Below are 19,566 nucleotides of genomic sequence, written 5' to 3' on the forward strand. Positions count from 1 at the left end.
ACCAGTACATCGCGGAGATGGTGCGGCACGCTCTGGACACCCACCAACACTCCATTCCATCTGTCCTGGAGATCCCATCCAAAGAGCACCCCTATGACGCCGCCAAGGACTCCATCCTGCACAGGGCCAGGGGCATGTTCACTGCCAAGACCTGCGCTAAGGGACTCCCCAGGCTCTTCAGCCCCTCCCTGGTTTCCAGCTCTGTCCCTGGACTGGCCTTCAGCTCTACTTTTAAGTTTTAAGCCTCTGGTTTTCAATCCCCTGCTCCTTCCCACTTCAGGGAGAGGCTGAGTGAGGTACTTCTAGGTTGCTGGGGCCCTGCCATTAAAGTCAAAGCTGGTGGGGGAACAGGAAGCTGATCATCTTCCCTCTCCACTACCTCGTCCTTGTGCTGGTATGCAGTGTCATTGTCAAAGTTCAGTTAAAGTGATGCTTTTGCTCCTCTAAAAAAAAGAAAAAAGAAAAAAGAAAACCACATGAGGGACCAGCAGTTAGTGTAATGGCTATGTCGCTGGACTCCCCAAAGTTCAATTAAAGTGATGTTCTTGCTCCTCTACACTGGGCTGGGTGCTACAAAGGACTTGTGTGAGGTGAGGTGCGTGGGGAGATGAGATTGGCAAGGATAGAAAAGGTTCTACAGAGGACCTGAGCATAAAAGAGCTGGAGCCGGAGGCCTGTGCCAGGAGGCCAGAACTCAGACAGGTCTTCAGGATGGGACTAGCTCTAGGGGGAAAGGAATGGGAGGAGATGAGCCCAGCTCCGACCCCCTTTCCTCAGTCTGCATCAGACTAGGAGGGGGCCTGACCCAAGGGATAGAAGCAGAAAACAGTTCCAGGTAACCTAGAAGCCTGTGGTACTGGATCGAACCTGGCCCGAGCCCCAGGCTGCCTCAAGAAGGAAAGCACATGAGGCCTGCTGAGGGTATGGCAAGTAGAACCCTGGCCTGTGTGAGGTGAGGCTTGGTTGCCAGGTGACTGTCCCAGAGCAGCCCTCTGCAGTGGGAAGGACTCTGTTTGCTGTGCTCACCCTTCAGCTGCAGTCACCCAAGTACAGCTCCTTCCCCTGCCACCATGTCACGGCAGCTCAACATGGACACAGTGCGGCAGAACTTCTGGAAGGAGGAGTATCTGAGGGAGAAGATGTTGCGCTGTGAATGGCACCTCAAGTATGGGTCAATGGTGAAGGCCAAGCAGAAGGCTAAGGCTGCAGCCCGCCTGCCTCTCCAACTTCCCACCCTACAGCCCAAAGCCCCACTCGCACCACCCTCTGCCCCTAAAACAGCTCCTTCTGAGGCCCCTAGCCCTGTCCCAGAGGCTCCTTTGCAGTCAGAAATGTACCCAGTACCGCCTGCCACCCGAGCCCTGCTGTATGAAGGCATCTCCCACGACTTCCAGGGGCGCTACCGCTACCTCAACACCCGGAAACTGGACATGCCAGAGACACGCTATCTCTTCCCTGTCACCACCAACTTTACATATGGCTGGCAACTGGGTGAGCCCCAACATTCCCCAAACCAGTCACCTTACAGACAGAGCACCTGCCCCGTGTCAGTCAAGGTGCAGACATTCTAGTGGAAGGTCCAGACCATAAAAATAAGAGCAGGGAAATGTCAGAGAGAGCTGAGCCCCATGGCACTGCAGTGACGGTGGGCAGGGAATCGGGTGTGTGCAGCTTTAGACTGGATAGTCAGGAGAGGCCCTTCTGAGGACCTCAAGGCAAGACCTAAATGACAAAAAGAAGTTAGTATTTTGTTCTAGTGGGGGTGGTCGATGGAGGATTTGAAACAGGTGAGTGATTCTGATTTCCTTTTTTTTTTAAGGCTTTTGCCATAGGGTGAATGCATTCCCTGGAGAGAAACAGAGACAGAGGGAAAGTGAGAAATCACCATATGGGGGAATGGCCATGCTGCAATCCCTTCTCTGTTCTTTCAGGATTTGGGGCATGCATGCACATGCACCTGGGATTTTTCTTTTTCTTTGGAGAGGTTTTTGCTATAGGGTGCGTGCGCTTGCCAGCCAGCCAGACAGAGACAGAGAGACAGAAAGCGAGAAATCACCCCCCAGGGGGGATGGCCATGCCGCAATCCCTTCTCCTCCATTCTCCTCTTGGGATCTTGGGCTCACACGCCCACGTGCCTGGTGTGAATTTAAGCTACCGGGTCTGGGACTTGAACCGCGGTTCAAGTGGGAGTCCAGTGACATAGCCGTTACACTAACTGCTGGCCCCCAACACCTGGGATTTTTCAAGCCAGTGGTGCTGGGACTCAAACTGCACAGTCAGCCATGTGGGATCCAGCTGCCTTAGCCACACCACTTGGCTGACTCTCTGATTTATTTTTACAAAATGATCCTGAGTGTTCTTAAGGGAATGTCTTTTTCAGAGGAAACTAGAATCTGGCAGGTGAATCAGACATCTCTAATACTTTGATCCTGGCATGATGTGGTGGCTTTGGCTATGGGGTTGGGCAGTAGAGCTGAAATCAATTCAGGATGTATGGGAGGAAGACTCAGGGGAACTTATTGATGGATGTGAGAAGTTGGGGAGAGAAATCAGTGTCAACGCCCAGGTCGCTGTTGAGGCTTGGAAAGTGGGAAAGGACAGGGCTGGGGACTGGTGAAGGCAGGTACCTTCTGGTCATGGTATGCTTGAGGTGTCAGCAAAGTGACTGGGTCTCCAAGTCTGGCTCTAAGGAGCAAGGTCAGAGATGATGCAAATTTGGGGTCTACTAGCATATAGGCGGTATTGAAACCAGGCGATTGGGCTGATTACCTGGAGAGCTCAAATTACAGGAATCTGACAAGAAGGGGGCAGAAGGGTGGAGCCAGAGGTGGGTGGGAGACTGCATCTACTTTTTCTGTGAGGCTGAGTCAAGGCCAACAACTGGGAAAAGGCCTAAGCTTCGGCAGTGAAGTCCTTTGAGATGAGAAGTTCAGGAAAAGGAACAAGCCAGTTGCCAGTTTGCATCATGATGCCAAGGGTTCTCTTGAAGTCCTGAATATTCTTAAGAGGATGTCTTTTTCAGGGGAAATTAGAATCTGTCAGGTGAATCAGGCATCTCTAAAACTGTGAGTGATCCTGGCGCAATGTGGTGGTGGCTTTGACTGTGGCGATGGGCAGCAGAGCTGAAATCAATTCAGGATGTATGGGAGGAAGACTCAGGGGAGTCTTGAAGTGAAGTGAGGCCACTCTCATCTTACTCCAGCTACTAGAGTGCTTGCGCAGGAAAGGTGGTTGGTTGGGATCTACAGTACATAGTTGAGATTGTGAGCCCTAAGGGAGAAGTAAGGGGAGCAACCGTAGCCGCAGGTGAGCCCCGGAAGGAGAGCAAGAGGTAGAAGGAAGCCCCGTCTCTCCAGCCTGTCCCTGTGACAGGGCTGGGAGGATCCCGAAGCTGGGGCAGTCATGGCAGATGGCTGCCTGTGCTCTGCTATCAGTGTCAAGTCCAGCCAGCTTCCTGAATGTTCTTGTAGCCCTCACTTTTCAGAAGCACTTTCTCTTTTTTTTTTTGGAGAGGTTTTCGCTATAGGGTGCGTGTGCTTGCCAGACAGACAGAGACATAGAGACAGCGAGAAATCACCCCCCAGAGGGGATGGCCACGCCGCAATCCCTTCTTCTCCATTCTCCTCTCCGGATCTTGGGCACGTATGCACACACGCCCAGTGTGAGTTTTAAGCCACCAGGTCCGGGACGGGAACCGCAGTCGACTACGTGGGAGTCCAGCGACATATACGTTATGCTAACTGCTGGTTCCCTTAGAAGCACTTTTTATTCTTCACACAAAGGAGCCACAACACAGTAGATTCTCAAATCTGTGTAGACAGGGCTTCCCTACTCTGAGTCCCTTCCATGGGAATCCATTCCTGGCCTCTGACCTCTTTTCCCAGGCCCCCCAGTGAAGCAAGAAATGGTCTCCTGCAAGATGTGCCGCATTGAGTCATTCTTCCGCAAGAATGGGGCCTTCGCACTGCTTGACCCCCGGGACCTGGCCCTCTGACCTCTGGCTGGGCTGTGGGTTTGGGGGTAGAAAGAAGAAATAATAGAATTTCCAGTAGGGCGAAGCTGCTGTGTGTCTATGTCTGCTGTCCAGGCCCCGAGGCTGCATTTTGGGCCTTTCTGAAACAACTTCTGGCCACAGGTTGCCTCTTGCTTTTCCCCAGCGCTTTGAAGACCTAGCAGTGACCAGAGCCGGCTGGGATGAGTGAGCTACTGTTCAGGTGCAGGCTCAGCCCCAGGGGGCCACAACAGCTTCTGGAAGTTCTGGGTGTTCCTGGGGAGAGAGTGGCTTGTCATCCCGGATGCCAGGTTAAACAGACCCCCTCAAAACTTCCCTGCTTCTCCCTCACCTGGCCCTGAGAGCCCTCAGCCGTCCTGTCCTCTCCTGGTGCACCTGGTCCAGCTGCTCCCTCAGGGCTTGCCGCCGCCCAGCTGTGTCCTCCTGCAGGAGCAGAGAGCTGAGCGCGGGTCCCTCGCACCCCAAGCGCGGCCCCCGGCTCATGTCCCACGGAGCGCACACCCGCGCCTCACCTAGATTGGTCCCTGCCCCAGGCAAGGTCCTTGGAGTCCCACCGCCCTCTCCCGGGGGTTGGGGGGGGGTGGTGGGGAGGTCTTGCCTGTGGCAGGAGCTGAGCTGGATTTGGCGGGAGCTCCAGGGGGTGAACCCGGCAGTGGCGGTTCCTGGCGATGCGGAGGCGTTCCAGGATCTGGGGAGGCGGCAGTTAGCTGCCCAGCGGCGCCTCGGTGCCCTGGCCTCCCGCTAGCTCACCGCGGCCAGGCCCCGGCCCGGCCAGCCGCCGCGGGGACGCACCCGGAGCCGCTGCTGCTCGCGGTCTCGCCGACGCCGGCGTCTGGCGGCTCCGTGCAGCTCCAGCAGCTGCTGCAGGGCGGTCTCCAGCTGCGCCACGCTCACTCCCAACACCGCCTTCCCTCTGCCCGCGGGCGACGGCCATGCGTCATTCGAGGGTCTGGGGTCCTGGGGGACGCCCTTCCGTTCCCCGAGGACGCCCGGGGGCCTTGCCTCGCCCACCTCCTGCTCCGCTGGACCGGGGCCTCCTCCCGGGTTCTGCAGCCCCTGTGGATAGTGTGCCAGCTGTGGGGTCCCGGGGAGATCCGCGCGGGGCGCTCTTTGCACGGATCTCTGGGGGCTTAGTGCCTCTGGCATCACAGCCCCCAGGCCTGGGAGCCGCCGCCCTGTGGCGGACCTGGGCGCGGGGGCGGGGAGGGGCGCCCACGCTGCCTTCCCGGCGGGCCCCGGTTTTGCCACAGCCAGGGTCGTCTCTCTCTGGTCTTCATCCTGCATCAGTTGGGTGGTCCTTCCGCGGGAGCCTGGGCTCTCCCTTCCCCCAGGCTGCGTGCTCTGTTCTCTCAGAGGCCGGCAGAAGTCCCTGGGATAGCCTGGGGGGTCGCCTTCCTTTGGGGACTGTACAACAGCCTCTCCCAGAGCCACCTCCCAGGCTTGTGAGATACTGCCTTCTGAAGACTGGACAAGGTCTGTTTCCTGTCCCCAGGGTGTCCCCTCTCTCTGGCACTTAAGACCATTTCCTCTTTGACTTTGTGGGGCTCCTTTTTGACTTTTGAGGCGCTCGCTCTGGGGTGCCTCCCCTCTCTGACCCAGAGAGTCCTCCCCCCTCTGACTTTGAGGTGTGTCCATCCTGAGCGTTCTCTGAAGTTCTGTCCTCTCCTGGTCCAGGATGGAGCCCAGACCCTTGGGGGGATCTTGAGGTGCCTGCAGGCCCAGGGTCTCCTGAGTGGTCATCTTTCCCTGTGGACTTCTGGATGGTGGTAGAAGGGGCCTCTGGGTGGTGGGCCCTGCTTGGCTCCCTTCTTCCCTCTGGGCCAGGTCCTGGTAAAAAAGAGCATGTGGGGCAGCCCCCATGTTAGAGCAACTTCCCAGGGGACCCCAAAGACACCAGACTAGCCCTTTGCTTGATGCCTGCATTCTTTTTCTCTTCTTTTCTTTTTCTTTTCTTTTCTTTCTTTTTTTTTAAGTTTCTTGCTATAAAGCTTGTGTGCCGGCCAGAGAGAGAGAGGGAAAGTGAAAAATCACACAGACCCCTTCTCTCAGAGGCCAGCAGAAGGGTGATGGTGGGGATGGGAGTGGAGTTGGTGGCCATGCTGCAATCTCTTCTCCATTCTCCTCTCTGGACTTTGGGTATGCACACATATACACCCAGTGTGTTTACAAGCCATTGGGTCCAGGACTTAAACCACACAGTTGGCCATGTGAGATCCAATCTCCTTAACCACCATACCACTGGGCTGACTCAGAGCAGCTATTTTTTTGTTTTGTTTTTTTAGTTTGTTATAGGATACCACTGGCCAGAGAGACAGACAAACAAAGAAAGTGAGAAATCACACCCTGGGGGGGATGACTATACCACAAGCTTTTCCCCTCCATTCTCCTTTCAGGATTTTGGGCATGCACACACGTACACTTGACACATTTTTCAAGTTGCCGGGCCCAGGACTCAAACCACGCAGTCAGCTATGTGGGATCCAGCAGTCTCAGCTACCCTGCCACCTACTGGCTCAGCCTGCATTTATTTATTTGTTTATTTATTTATTTATTTATTCTAGGTATTTTTTAATGTTTTTTTAATTTCAAGAAAAGCAGTTTTATCTTTAATAAATCAAAGAAATGCTAAGGAACTTTATTTAAAACTTAAAGCCAGGAAACAGGTTAGGATTCTGTTCAATTAGTAAGTACATGAACCTATCGGCAGCACAAGACAGGACAAAAATCCTTAAACCTGGAAGAAAAACATTTGCCTAGAAGAAAAGCAGCAATGTTTTAGTCAAAAGTCACAGAATGCTATTTTACCAGTCAGTCTCATGTACTTAATCTATCTTCTGTTGTGGTTCAATCTAATTCTGTGATATAAGATTCAACTTCAGGGACCAGCAGTTAGTGTAATGGCTATGTCGCTGGACTCCCATGTAGTCGACCGCGGTTCTAGTCCCGGATCCGGTGGCTTAAACTCACACCGGGCGCATGTGCGTGCATGCCCAAGATCCTGAGAGGAGAATAGAGGAGAAGGGATTGCGTTGTGGCCATCCCCCTGGGGGGTGATTTCTCGCTTTCTATCTCTCTGTCTCTGTCTGGCTGGCGAGCACACACGCCCTATGGCGAAAACCTCTCCAAAATAAAAAGATTCAACTCCAGACTTGTCCCTACAATTAAGCTGGCCATTTTCTTAGTTTTTGAACTCTTACTTCTCTGTGTCTGTATTTAATTTTCCTGGTATAGCACTCCCTTGAGAAATTCTTGGAGATTTGGTCTCATGTTGGTAAATTCTTTCAGGTTTTGTTTATCTGAGAATGTTCTTGTCTTTTCTTCCCATATGAAGGATAATCTTGCCAGGTACAGTATTCTTGGTTGAAATTGCTTTTTCCCTTAACGCTTTGAATATATTTTCCCATTCTTTCCTCACTTGCATTGTTTCCTATGAGAGATCTGCTGTTAGCCTGCTGGGATAGCCTTTGTAGGTAACTTGCTGTTTCTCTCTTGCTAATCTTAGTATCTTGTCTTTGTCTGTGGTTTTGGTCAATCTGGCTATGATGTGTCTTGGAGATCTTCTTGGGTTGATTCTATATGGGGTCCTTTGTATTTCTTGGGACTGGATCTTTGAATGCCTGGGGGGTGATTTCTCGCTTTATAGCTCTCTGTCTCTCTCTGTCTGGCTGGCGAGTGCATGCACACTATAGCAAAAACCTCTCCAAAAAAAAAAAAGAATTATTTAAGGACCAGCAGATAGCATAATGGTTATGTTGCTGGACTCTCACGCAGTTGACCTGCGCGTCTGTGTGTGTGTGCCCAAAATTCTGAGAGGAGAATGGAGGAGAAGGGATTACAGCATGGCCATCCCCCTGGGGGGTGATTTTTCGCTTCCAGTCTCTCTGGCAAGCGCACACACCTCTGTCTCTCTGACAAGTACACACACCCCATAGCAAGAAACCACTCTAAAAAGTTTCAAAATGATTTAATTTGATTTTTTATTATTTTTTTAAATTTTTCTATAGGTTATGTGTATGTGAGAGAGAGAGAGAGAGAGAAAGAGTGAGAAAACAAGCTATCAGGTCCAGGACTTGAACTGTAGTTGGCCATGTGGGAGCCCAGTACCTTAACCAGCACACCACTTGCTGGCCCCTAGCCTGGATTTCTTAAGCCCATCTTACATGGTGTAAAGATGGCTTCAGCAGGGGTCCCTTCTCCCACCTGGCTAGGAGGCAGCCCCCTCACCCCAGCAACCTCCTCCCAGGCAGACCCCACCCCTGCCATCCCCAACCCTTCCAGCTTTCACCTTGAACCCTGAGCTTCCCGGTTCCCCAGAGCTACTGCTGGTGGAGGGGTTCAGCTCTCCTAAGCCACCTGAGGGAGAGAGACAACATTAAGTGCCTTCAGTTCAAGCCCCAGCCCCTCCCACACAGTCCTCCTGAACTGGAAGCACGTGGGAGGGCGGGAGGGTGCCATTTGCAGTCCAAAGCTGTCGGTTCATCATTCCACCTTAACTGCACAGCCTGCAGTATGCCTGCTGGTCAGGTGTGCCTGCAGAGACCCCACCTTCCTCACCCCACCCCCTCCCCCAGGCAAGGAGTAACCTGCTCACCTCTTGTCAAGACCTGCAGGATGCCTGGGAAGGGTCAGTTTGCTGGGATCATTCTTTGCTCAGCATAAGGACAGGCCCATTTTGTCCTGGTGTGCTGTTCAGGACCACAGAAGGGACCTGTGTGTATCCCCTTAGTCTACTCCTATTAAGGTAAGTCCTCCTTAGCCCTTTCTTTTTCTTTTTGGAGAGGTTTTTGCTATAGGGCATGTACGCTTGCCAGAAAGATAGAGACAGAGAGACAGAAAGCGATAAATCACCCCCGGGGGGATGGCCACACTGCAATCCCTTCTCCTCCATTCTCCTCTCGGGATCTTGGTCACGCACACACATGCTCCCAGCGAGAGTTTAAGCCACGGGTCAGGGACTTGAACTGTGGTCGACTACATGAGAGTTCAGTGACATAGCCATTATGCTAACTGCTGGTCCCAGCCCTTTCTTTCTGACAACAAAATCAAATGAAATTCAAGAAATGAAATTTTAAGCCAGAGCCTGGCTTAAAAACGGCAAGTCTTCATAATTAACTAAAGAAATATAAAAAAAGATGATATATCACAGCTTCCCTGCAGCTGTGCGGGGCAGAGAGTTGTTCTGCATACATAAAACTGGTTAAAAGAGCCTGATTTTGTAAGGTCTTAAATTGAGAACTTTCACAAGAATATTGCATCTTGTTCTCTTGTGTAATACAGAGATGTGAATATTCATAACAGTAACCAAATGAGCATATTCTCTGTGAAAATATATCTGTCTTTTAAAGAGTTTTTAGGGCCAGCCTGTGGTATGGTGTTTGAAGAGGCTGGGTCCCTCATGACCGACTGTGTAGTTCAAGTCCCAGAGTGGGCAACTTAAAAAATACCCAGGGCGAGTTCCATGCCCCAAATCCTCAGAATGGAGAAGGGATTATGGCTTGGCCGTTTCCCCTAGGGAGTGCGTTCTCGCTTTCCCTCTTTCTCTCCCTCTCTTTCTTTTTCCTGGCAAGCACATGTGCCCTCTGGCAAAAACTGAAAAAAAAAAAAAAAGTGTATCAGTTATATCAATAAAAGAAAGGGTATGTTTATTTTTTAAAAAGTTCTGAACAAAGGAGGCTTGTAAGATTCATTTTGAGGGACTAGCAGTTGGCGTAATGGCTATGTCGCTGGACTTCCATGTAGTTGACCACGGTTGGAGTCCTGGACATTGTGGCTTAAATTCACGCCAGACACGTGTGTGTGCGTGCCCAAGATTCTGAGAAGAGAATGGAGGAGAAGGGATTGCAGCATGGCCATCCCCCTGGGTGGTGATTTCTCGCTTTCTGTCTGTCTGGTGAGCGCATGCACCCTATAGCAATAACCTCTCAAAAAAAAAAAAAAGATTCATTTTTGAAATTATTTGTTATAAACTCTAAAACTACCTCCAAGCTTCCTCCCTCTGTAAATTGCATCTGTTGTCTTACTAGGGAGTTTATTTCTCTAGTGATAAGGTGGTCATTGGTATTTCTGTCTTCCCGAGAGATAAAATACTTGTAAAAACTTCTCTGTTGGGGCCAGCAGGCAGCATGATGGTTAAGGAGCTGGACTCCCACATGGTCAACTGCGGATTGAGTCCCGGACCTGGCAGCTTGCTTTCTCTCTCTCTGTCTCTCTCTGGTGAGTGTGTGTGCCCTATAACAAGTTTAATAATAACAGTAATAATACATAAACTTAAGTAAATAATTCTTTGAAAAATATGTAACTTCTCTGTTGGGCCAGCAGGTGTTGTGGTTAAGGTGCCGAATCCCACACAGCCAACTCCACAGTTCGAATCCCAGACTCAGCAACTTGAAAAGCATGTTGGGCATGTGCTTGTGTGTGCTCAAAGTCCTGAGCGAATGGAGGAGACAGACGTGTAGCATGGTCATTCACTTGGGGGGGGTGATTTCTCTCCTTCCCTCTCTGTCTCTCTGCCTCTCTTCAGTATATACGCATGCCCTATGACCAAAAAAAAAAAAATCTTTAAGATCTTTAAAAAAAATTATTTGGGGACCAGCAGATGGCATAATGGTTACATCACTGGACTCCCACAGCGTCAACTGGGGTTCAAGTCCCGGACCTGGAGGCTTGAAACTCATGCCAGGTGTGTGTGCATGCCTGTCCAAAATCCCGACAAGAGAATGGAGGAGAAGGGATTGGGTCTGGCTATCCCCCCTGGGGGATGACTTCTCACTTTCCCTCTCACCATCTCTGTGTGTCTCTCTCCCCAATGATCACATGTGCCCTAAGGCAAACACCTCTAAAAAAATGTTTTCAATAAATAAATAACATGGGACCAGCAGTTAGCATAATGCTTATGTCGCTGGACTCCCATGTAGTTGACCGTGGTTCGAGTCTTGAACCCGATGGCTTAAACTGACACCGGGCGCGTGTGCATGCGTGCTCAAGATCCCGAGAGGAGAATGGAGGAGAAGGGATTGCAGCGTGGCCATCCCCCCGGGAGGTGATTTCTCGCTTTCTGTCTCTCTGTCTCTCTCTGTCTTTCTGGCGAGCGCACGCACCCTATAGTGAAAACCTCTCCAATAAATAAATAAATAAATAAATAAATAAATAAATAAATAACTTGAGAGTCTGTTACATTTACTTAATAGGCCTGTGGTTCGCGGCATCCATCCCACTGAATTCTAAAAGCCCATTTGTGGTCGTGCTCTCTCACGGTCAAGCTCGATGCTATGAGCTCAGAGGACAAGTCCCTCTTGTTCTTCGTATATCCCCAGTGCCCACTTAAGGGTGGCCGGTAGGTGGGGTGGAGTTATTCTCCCATTCCCTCCTCCCTGGGCTGCCCCTGATGGTCACTCCCAGCGCTCTCTCTCACCTGAGCCCCAGATCAGCTTCAGAATCCTACTGGGCACAGTGCCTGAAACAGTTGGTGCCAGACAGGTGGAATTAGAATGCAAAATAAAACCTGTTTGCCATCTCTGGTGCCCCCTGGCACCTAATGCAAAAGTGGGAGATAAAGAATAGGTGAAGAAGGTCTGAAGCCCTTGAATTCTCTGTCTAGCTTCCCAGTCTATTCTGGCTACCCCAAGGCAGGGACTCCCACCTCTCTCTGCTGCCGATTCAGCCCATCAACGTACCAGGTGTCGGCTCTGCAGGTGTGCCAGGGCTCGCCCACTTCTGGTCTGCATCACTTGAGGCTCCATCCAGACCTGGGGCTGGTGATGGATCTGCTGCCTGCCCACTGCAGGGGTGCAAGGGCTGCCTCTGCTGCACCTCTTGGGCCTGGGGGGCTCTGAAGTGTGTGTGGGGGAGCCTACCTGCCAGTCTCTCTACCCCAACACCCCAATTCTGAGTTCAGGATGGCCTCCCCCAGCCCCTGCACCCTCTGCCAGAATTTGGGGGTTACTCATTCTAGGGGCTGTAGGGCAATCACAGATGCAACTGAGAAACTGGGGGAGCAGGGTCACTGGGCAGGACGGTGGAGGAGACGAGGTGTGGGCCTACTCTTGGGCACTTCGTGTGACAACACAGGGGTGATGGCTGGATTCCCTGGGAGAAAGACTCACCCCTCTAGGAGCTGATGGTTCTGGCTCTGGGAGTCCCCAGCTTGGGTTGGAGGAGGGTGCAGCCTGGAACTCTGGAAGAGCAGGGGTACCCCAGTTCATGGGGCATCATCACCAGCATGGCCGCAGGTCTAAGATGACCATAGTGATCCCTGCCGACTGGTATTCAGGCCCCCGTGAGATCTCCTCCCCTGCTCCCTCATACGAAGGTGCTTGGACATGGACTTCCTGCCCAGGCAAGCCTTCAGACGAGACTGCAGTCGGTCCGTGGTGCGGTCCGGGCTCCCGCTTAGTCACTGCCAGTACCCTTCCTGCTTCGCTGATGATGCCTCAGCCCAGAGCCGGCTACCAACCTGCCCGAAGGGACTCAAACAATGGGTGGCTAAGCCCGGAGGAGGACACCACTCTCCTAGTTCCCAGCTCTGTTCCCCATCGCACAGCATGTCCCCAGAGGGCCAGCCAGGCTCCGGGCCTGAAAGGAGGGGCCAAAGTTGAGGCTTCTCAGAGGGTCTGTCTCAGGCACTCTGAGCATCAGTCCTCTGCCCCTATGGGACCCTGTCAGGTGACTCTCCTCCCACCCTGCATCCATGCTGAAAGGCTCGCTTTGAAGTTGTTATGGGATGAAAATAGCAGCCTGCCCGGAACAAGCACGCAGTGCACGCCAGGCACGGTGCTAAGCCCTGTACTCGGGTGAGTTCATGGCTCTTTCCACAGGCTGGAGAGGAAGAGTTATTACTGCCTGTATTTTAAAGCCGAGGACATGGAGACTCATGGTCCACAGGAGGCATCAGAGCAAAGGTTCAAACCCAGAGCCAGCTGTCTCCAAAGCCCATGTGCCTTCTAGGGGTTGTTGGGAAAGTCATGATGTATTTGTCTATGCAAAAATGCATCATGACCTAATACTTCCCCTCACTACAATGACCACTGATGTCCCGTGGTGCCAGGCCCCTGCCATGCCCCTGCCCATCCCACTTACCGGCTGCCCAGGGTCCTCTCCTGTGCTACCATGGCACTGATGGCTCTGGCTTCCTGCATGCTGGGCCTGGTCCCTCAGACTGCAGAAGTGGGCCCAGGGGGGCCAGAAGAGGCCCAGTCCTGCCCCAGTCAGCAGCTCCAAGTCCCACAGGAGCTGCAGGAGGATGGGATGCTAGGGTGTGAGGGGGCACCCACCCTGCCCCTGCCACACATTGCCCTCCATCCAGTCCCTACCTGCTCCTGGGCCTGCCGACTCCGCTCCATCTCCAGCAGCACAGTGGGCAGCTCTAACCCAGGGGGACAGCCCCGGCCCTCCTGCACCTGCAGGCAAGGTGGAGTCAGGCCCCCACCTGCCCCTTCCTCGCTCAGAGACCGTGCCCTGCCTTCCTCACCTGCTGAAGTGCAGCCTGGAGCTGGCCCAGGCCTGCAGGGCACCGGAAGAGGTGCTGGTACAGGGCCAAGGCCTGCTTGGAGCTGCAAAGGAGCCGTGAGTCCCCAGGTGTAGCTGCCTGCGCCATGGGGAGCCTGGAAAGAGACTTGATGGGAACCAGAAGCAAGAGGAACGAAGGCTCCTGATCTCAATAATGCAAGACCCTGACACCGGAGCCAGGGCTTGGGCCACAGCCAGGACTCACGGAGACTCCAGCTGGAGTCGGAGACTCTTTGCCATGGGAGTGGCGGTGTGGAGAGAGGCACATGACCCCAATGGCAAGAGGCGTGTGCATGTTTGCAGACCCCAGAATTTACCTACACGTGTGTACCCACACAGGGTGAAGTGTGAACTGTGTACCTGCATCACACGGGCATGCATGTCCAATACGGGCAGCGATGGCAGGAGCTCCCCAGTTTCACACATGTGTGTAATCCTTCCTCACGGCAGCTCTATACGGGAGGCGTTGCCATTATTCCCAGTTCGCAGGTAAGAAGACGGGCTCCTTGGGGTCCAGGCACTGGTGTGGCAGGAATGTAGCTGGACCCACACAGGAAAGGTCCTGGGTTCGCATCCCAGGGCTCCCTGAGTACGTCAGTCACCCATGGATGTGTCTGTGCTCTGGGCCAGCTGGGAAGGGGGTGGGTGTGCTGTATGGATTCTGCATAAGGACCCTATGGGGGGGGGGTCTCGCTCTCAACATTTAAAAGGAAGAAGAAGACTGGCTCTAGAAAGGAACTGTGGCATTGTCTCCCTCATCTGGAGACAGATGGCCGTGACACACATGCTGTGGGAAAACACGGTCCCAGGAGCTGAGACGGACACGCCCGACCACGGGAGCTCTGCCCAGGTGCTGGCCACGGTCACTCACAGCTCCTCCCACTGGACGTGCTACTGCGTCATCTGGAAAGTCATGACGCATTTTTTCATAGATAAACAGAAAAACAGTCCTTGACTTTCCCGACGACCTACCATCGTTGTCCCCATTCCACACACGGGAAGAGTTTGTGTGGGTCCTAATAACGAGAGGGACTGACTGCGGGAGCCCGTCTGCAGTCTGTACGCCCATCCCGTGCTGTTGTGAGCAGCTTTGTCACCGCTTCACGAGATAATGGCACAAACGCTCCTCCCTAGGCTCCAGGAGAGCTGGGCAGGCCGGGCAGGGCCCTCTCACTTGTGTCAGCCATGAAGGGGTTGGCGCTGTCCTCTCCCAGCGTGGGGTCCTGCACTCCCTGTTGGAATACCAGGGACCCTGCAATGAGGACGGAGTCTCCCTGACCGTATAGCCATGGTCCCTAAAATACCAAGGTCACACAGTCGGTAGATGGCAAAGAGAACTCAAATTCTCGACTTTATTTGAAAACCATGTTCTCTCCCTTGCGCTCGCAAGCTGTGTGCAAGCCCACCGCCCACAAGGCCACGGGCGGGTGTGGTTGTAAACGTGGGCAGGCATGCACGTGTGCACTGTAGATGTTTATCTGGGTTTCCGAGGGGCGTGTGTGCCCACGTGCACACACGAGTATCCCTATTTCATCACAGTCTATAGTCGCTCCTGTTCCCCACCACAGACATGGGGCACTGTGTCACCAGATCCGATGGTGGCCAGAGAGGAAAGGGGAGGCCACGTGCAGACGGAGTCCCTCTCCGTGACCTCCTACATGAGGACCATGAGCTACCTGTCCACAGACTGAGCACAGGGTAGGGGCTAGGACTCCAGGGTCCTCTTCCTGCCCATTTCTGACAGCACCAGGGAGTGTGGGCAGCTCAGCGATGCAGGGTCAGGGAGTGAACAAGGCCATGTAACTCTGGGGACACTGACCACTGGGCATCATGCTCCAAGCAGCTCAGCTGCCACCTGAGGGCCAGGAGGAAACATACATACACACAAGGAAGCCTTTGGGCAGGCCGAGTTTACTGCTTCTGACTTAACGCAGCAGCTCAGGCCCAGGCTGCAGTGCCTGGGCAGGGCACTGACTGCGGCTCTGGCCAGGGTGGGAGCTTGTTTGCCGGCAGCTGAGTCCTGGTTAATGTCGTCCTGGCTCAGGGTGTTCCCTGGGATCCCAGCTGGGGCTAGGCCGAGTGCTGGGTGCCTGGTCCCCAGTGAACAGGACCGGTGGGCAGGCCTCGGGTGGGATGCAGTGGGCCTCATGCTCCACCAGGCCTGCGGGACACTGGCAACCAGGAATGCAGGGCCTCACGCAGTCGGCTGCCAGCTCCCCGAGGGGTGTGTGCTGATTGAAGCAGGTGCGGGGACAGGGTGGGCCACACTCATCGAACACGAAGCCACGGTCCAGGGGACAGCCCACCACTGCAGGCAGAGTGAAAGGGGAGTCAGGAGGGCACCCCAACTCTGCTCCTATCCCTGGTCCCATGCCTAGCAGCCCTCCCAGCACCCATCCTGTCCATGTCTGAGTCCTCTGGGTTGTCCTTTCTCTCTGTGCCAGCCCTCCCCAACTGCACCAGGTGTTGCCCCTCACCACAGAGTGTGGGACCCCGCCAGGTTGGCGTCACTCCTGCCTGGCGACAGTGGCTGGCATAGGCTTCCAGAGCATCACAGAGACAGCCATCAGCAGAGGAGCCGGGACCACAAGCACAGAGGTCATACACACAGGCGGCAAAGAAGGGCTCCGGCGGCACCACAGTGTGGCAGCGGCGGAATGGGGCGGACTTGAGCACCCCACACCGGGCGTTGGCCTCTCGCCTGGCCCGGTAACCAGCGGCCCGGCACGGATCCACGTCTCGGCCTGCAGCACAGGGCCGGCCGGGCCCTGGCCCCTCAGGGACCTAGGTGGGGACAACACCCCTGACGTGACACACGGCTGGCAGCTGACCTTTCATGCTATGTTCTTTGACACACTTCCCACCCAATAATTTAGTCTCATTTCAAAAAATCTCCCTACTGGACCAGTAGGTGGTGTGGTGGTGAAGGAGCTGGATCCCACATGGCCAACTGCATGGTTTGAGTCCCAGACCCAGCAGCTTGAAAAAACACACCAGGCATGTGTGTGCGTGTGCCCGAAATCCCAAGAGGAGAATAGAGGAGAAGGGACTGCACTGTGGCCATTTCCCTGGGGACAATCTCTCACTTTCCTTCTTTCTCTGTCTCTCTTCAGTGAGTGCACACACTTATGACAAAACATTAATAAAAAAAAGAAAAACTCCCTACGACACCAGCAAAGGAGGCACCTTCGTTTACCGCTGGACGAACTGAGGCCCAACATAGGTAAAGAGCCTGAGGTCACGCAGTGAGTGCAGAGCAGGGTCAAGGCCTCCTTCATCAGACCATCCTGCCTCCCAGCACCATGATAGGCAAGATGCCCAACCTCCCTGGAAGCCCCAAAGCCCACCTTGCATGCACCACCCCCACCCCCACCCCACCCCCACCCCGGTACGAGAGGGCTGCTCTGAGACTCAGGGTCCGTTGTGCCCCCCCAGGCCCGCCACCACTCACCTGCCAGCTATTCCCGAATGCAGCCTCAGTGGACAGCAGCTGCCCCTCAGGGCCCTGCAGATCATCCTGGGCAAAGCCATTGAAGTTCCCACAGAGCCCACAAGTGTGGCCCCGGTAGGAACCAGGCACGCTCACCTCCACCTGGGACTGGCCATCCCATAGCACCTGTGTGGAGAGGCCTGGAGCTGAGGAGCAGGGAAGGACAGGGACCCCAGAGCCCAAAGGCCGTCCTGGCCCCACGCACTGCCAGCATGCCCTGTGCTGTAGGGGAAGAGTGGACAGGTAGATGCTGCCCATGGCAGGGGTGCCGCCCTGGCCAAGGCCAGTTTGGCTGGGTCATGCAGCCCTGGGCACGCGTGGATGACTGGAAGAGCTGCCTGGCAACACCCTTGAACTGGGGCCCCATGTGACATGCAACCCACTTCCAGAGATTCACTTTTTCGTGGGCATTTGGGCCTCACAGAGGACAAGCACAGTTAGGTCCACATCTGCAGTGTAGACAAGCCTTATTTTAAGAATTTACAAATTGCACTCTTGCTGGGGGTGGGGGAGGGGTGAATTACTCATCCACGTAGGAGTTGGAAGGAACCTCAGAAGGCACCTGGGAGGCCTTAGCTGAGCCCCCCCCCCCCGGCCTTTCGCCCCCCCCCCCCCCCCCAACACACACACAGTAAGCCTGCCCACATTTAATGGTGAGGAACAGGAGGCTCAGAGAGGGCTGGTTGTAAGAGCCCCAGAGTGTGGGTACGGGAAACAAGATTAGAAATCAGGCTCAGCTGGGCAGCAGGTGGGACGGTCGTTAAGGGCACTGGACTCAAACACAGCCCACTGTGGTTCAAGTCCCGAACCTGGCGGCATGCTTTCTCATTGTCTCTTTCTCTTTCTCTCTCTGGTCAAATTAAAATAAATAAAATAAATTTTTTAAAAAATTAAGTTCATAAAAAAAAGAAAGGAAGGAAGGAAGGAAGGAAGGAATCCGGCTCAGGGCCCTTCTGGCTGCCCCTGAGGTCTCTGAGACCATTCCGCTGAGTCCAGCTTCCTTTGGTCCCAGAAGTAGCTGGCATCCCTACACCCTGCACAAATACAGAAGCCTGAATAGGACCCTGGCTGCCAGGCTGAGGGTGGGGAGCCATCCCCACCCGGACTGGCCCTGGACCCCACCTGGAGCCCAGGCTGCGTGTGCACAATCACGGTGCGTCCCCGTAGCTCCATGAACAGCAGTGGATCCTGCAAGAAAGGCAAGGCCACCGGGCGCCCGTCCACCTGCAGGGGAAGGGAGGCGGCAAGAGGAGCGACGTTGGGTAGACGGGTGCCAGCCCTAGGTCAGCCTTCCCCAGGTCCTCGTCCTCGTCCCCGCTCACCGTGACCGCCCCGCCCTGCAGCAGCCTAACTGCTAAGGCTCCCAGCAGCACTGCCACCTCCTGGGTCCACGCCACGCCACTCCGACCCCGGTTATCGTTGGTCACGTGCACGCTGTAGGCGGGAGAGGGCTGGGTGCCAGGGGTCAAGTGGGCCCCGTGGTGGGATCAGGGAGAAGGGAGAGGGCGCACACCTAAAGTCTCCACCATGGCAGTCCTTGGCCAGCACGTAGCTGCAGCTGCCCTGGAAGTGCAGCAGGCGGCCGTCGAAGGTGCGGTAGTGGGGGTCGCCGAAGGCCATGCAGGAAGCGGGCCGGGGCAGGCAGCGGGGACAGCAGCTGGAGGGACTCAGCGCGGGAGCCTCATTCTGGCCTCCGCCCGGGACAACGTCAGACACAACGCCCTGCCGGCAGACCCTCCGCCACACCGAGCAGCCCAGAGCAGCCCAGCCGGGAATCTGCAGGGGCCTCGGGCTCCGCTCTGGCTCAGCGAGCGGGGTCTGAGCACCACCTCTTGGTTGAACCCGGAACAGCACTGTTTCTGGCTCTCTGACCGCTTCTGGGCGGCCGCAGTCCAGCCTCCCTCTTAGACTGCTGGCAGTGCCACCACCTCCCCCGCCACCGCTCAGACCGCGGCACTCACCGGGCCACACGAGAGCGGCCGGCAGGGCTGGCCCGGGGCCCCCCCACGCAGGAGCAGCTGGTGCAGGCGTCCACCGCCCAGCGCTCGCCAGGGGCCAGCTGGCGGCCCAGGTGCTCGCACGCCTTGGCAGGGGCTGAGGGGACAGGAGACTCAGCTGCGCACCCATCTCCCCACACACCAGGGCTCACTTACCCCCCTCCTGGTCCTGGCCCCGCACCTTGGCATCGCTCACAGCAGCCGTCTGCGTCTACCACCTTTGCCCAGCCTTGGGGACAGGACAGGGCCGGGCAGTCCACGGCATGGCAGTCCACGTGGCCCCGCTGAGGACAGACATTAATGCTGTAGGGATTCCTACAAGGCCTGGGGTCCCTGGCATTTCACTTCTGGGGGCCTCTGGGTAGTCTGTCCCTGCTCCACAAGAACACCTGTTTCAGGTCTCAAACGGTGCATGAAGTCTAGTGTCAGGTCATTGCCCCTGCATGGTGCCTCTGTCCCTAGAAGACCTCACATTTGCTGGAGGAGTGTCACACACCCCTCCCTGTACCCATCTGGGAGGTCCTGGCCTCCAGCCCCAGCTCACACGGCAGGGCCAGGCCAAG

The 19,566-nt window shown here is 55.0% G+C and overlaps 2 protein-coding genes across 2 annotated transcripts in view; one reads left to right on the forward strand and one right to left on the reverse strand.

Moving 5' to 3' along the window:
• Positions 1 to 852: 852 nt before the first annotated feature.
• On the forward strand, positions 853 to 4,074 carry SPMIP1 (sperm microtubule inner protein 1). The gene is made up of 2 exons (XM_014591726.2): positions 853 to 1,491; positions 3,885 to 4,074. Exons 1-2 carry the CDS (start codon positions 1,071 to 1,073, stop codon positions 3,992 to 3,994), a joined length of 531 nt encoding a protein of 176 aa, XP_014447212.1. The 5' UTR covers positions 853 to 1,070; the 3' UTR covers positions 3,995 to 4,074.
• Positions 4,075 to 14,891: 10,817 nt separating this feature from the next.
• Positions 14,892 to 19,566, reverse strand: part of KCP (kielin cysteine rich BMP regulator) — a 32,972-nt gene continuing 28,297 nt past the window's right edge. Inside the window, 9 exon segments of the mRNA XM_027775888.1 lie at positions 14,892 to 15,824; positions 15,994 to 16,300; positions 16,968 to 17,132; positions 18,129 to 18,230; positions 18,329 to 18,440; positions 18,520 to 18,692; positions 18,968 to 19,005; positions 19,008 to 19,100; positions 19,185 to 19,287. Coding sequence (XP_027631689.1) covers positions 15,541 to 15,824; positions 15,994 to 16,300; positions 16,968 to 17,132; positions 18,129 to 18,230; positions 18,329 to 18,440; positions 18,520 to 18,692; positions 18,968 to 19,005; positions 19,008 to 19,100; positions 19,185 to 19,287 — 1,377 coding nt within the window. The 3' untranslated portion in view covers positions 14,892 to 15,540.

This window comes from Tupaia chinensis, unplaced genomic scaffold, assembly GCF_000334495.1.
Source record: "Tupaia chinensis unplaced genomic scaffold, TupChi_1.0 Scaffold000610_1, whole genome shotgun sequence".
Classification (NCBI taxonomy): Eukaryota; Metazoa; Chordata; class Mammalia; order Scandentia; family Tupaiidae; genus Tupaia; species Tupaia belangeri.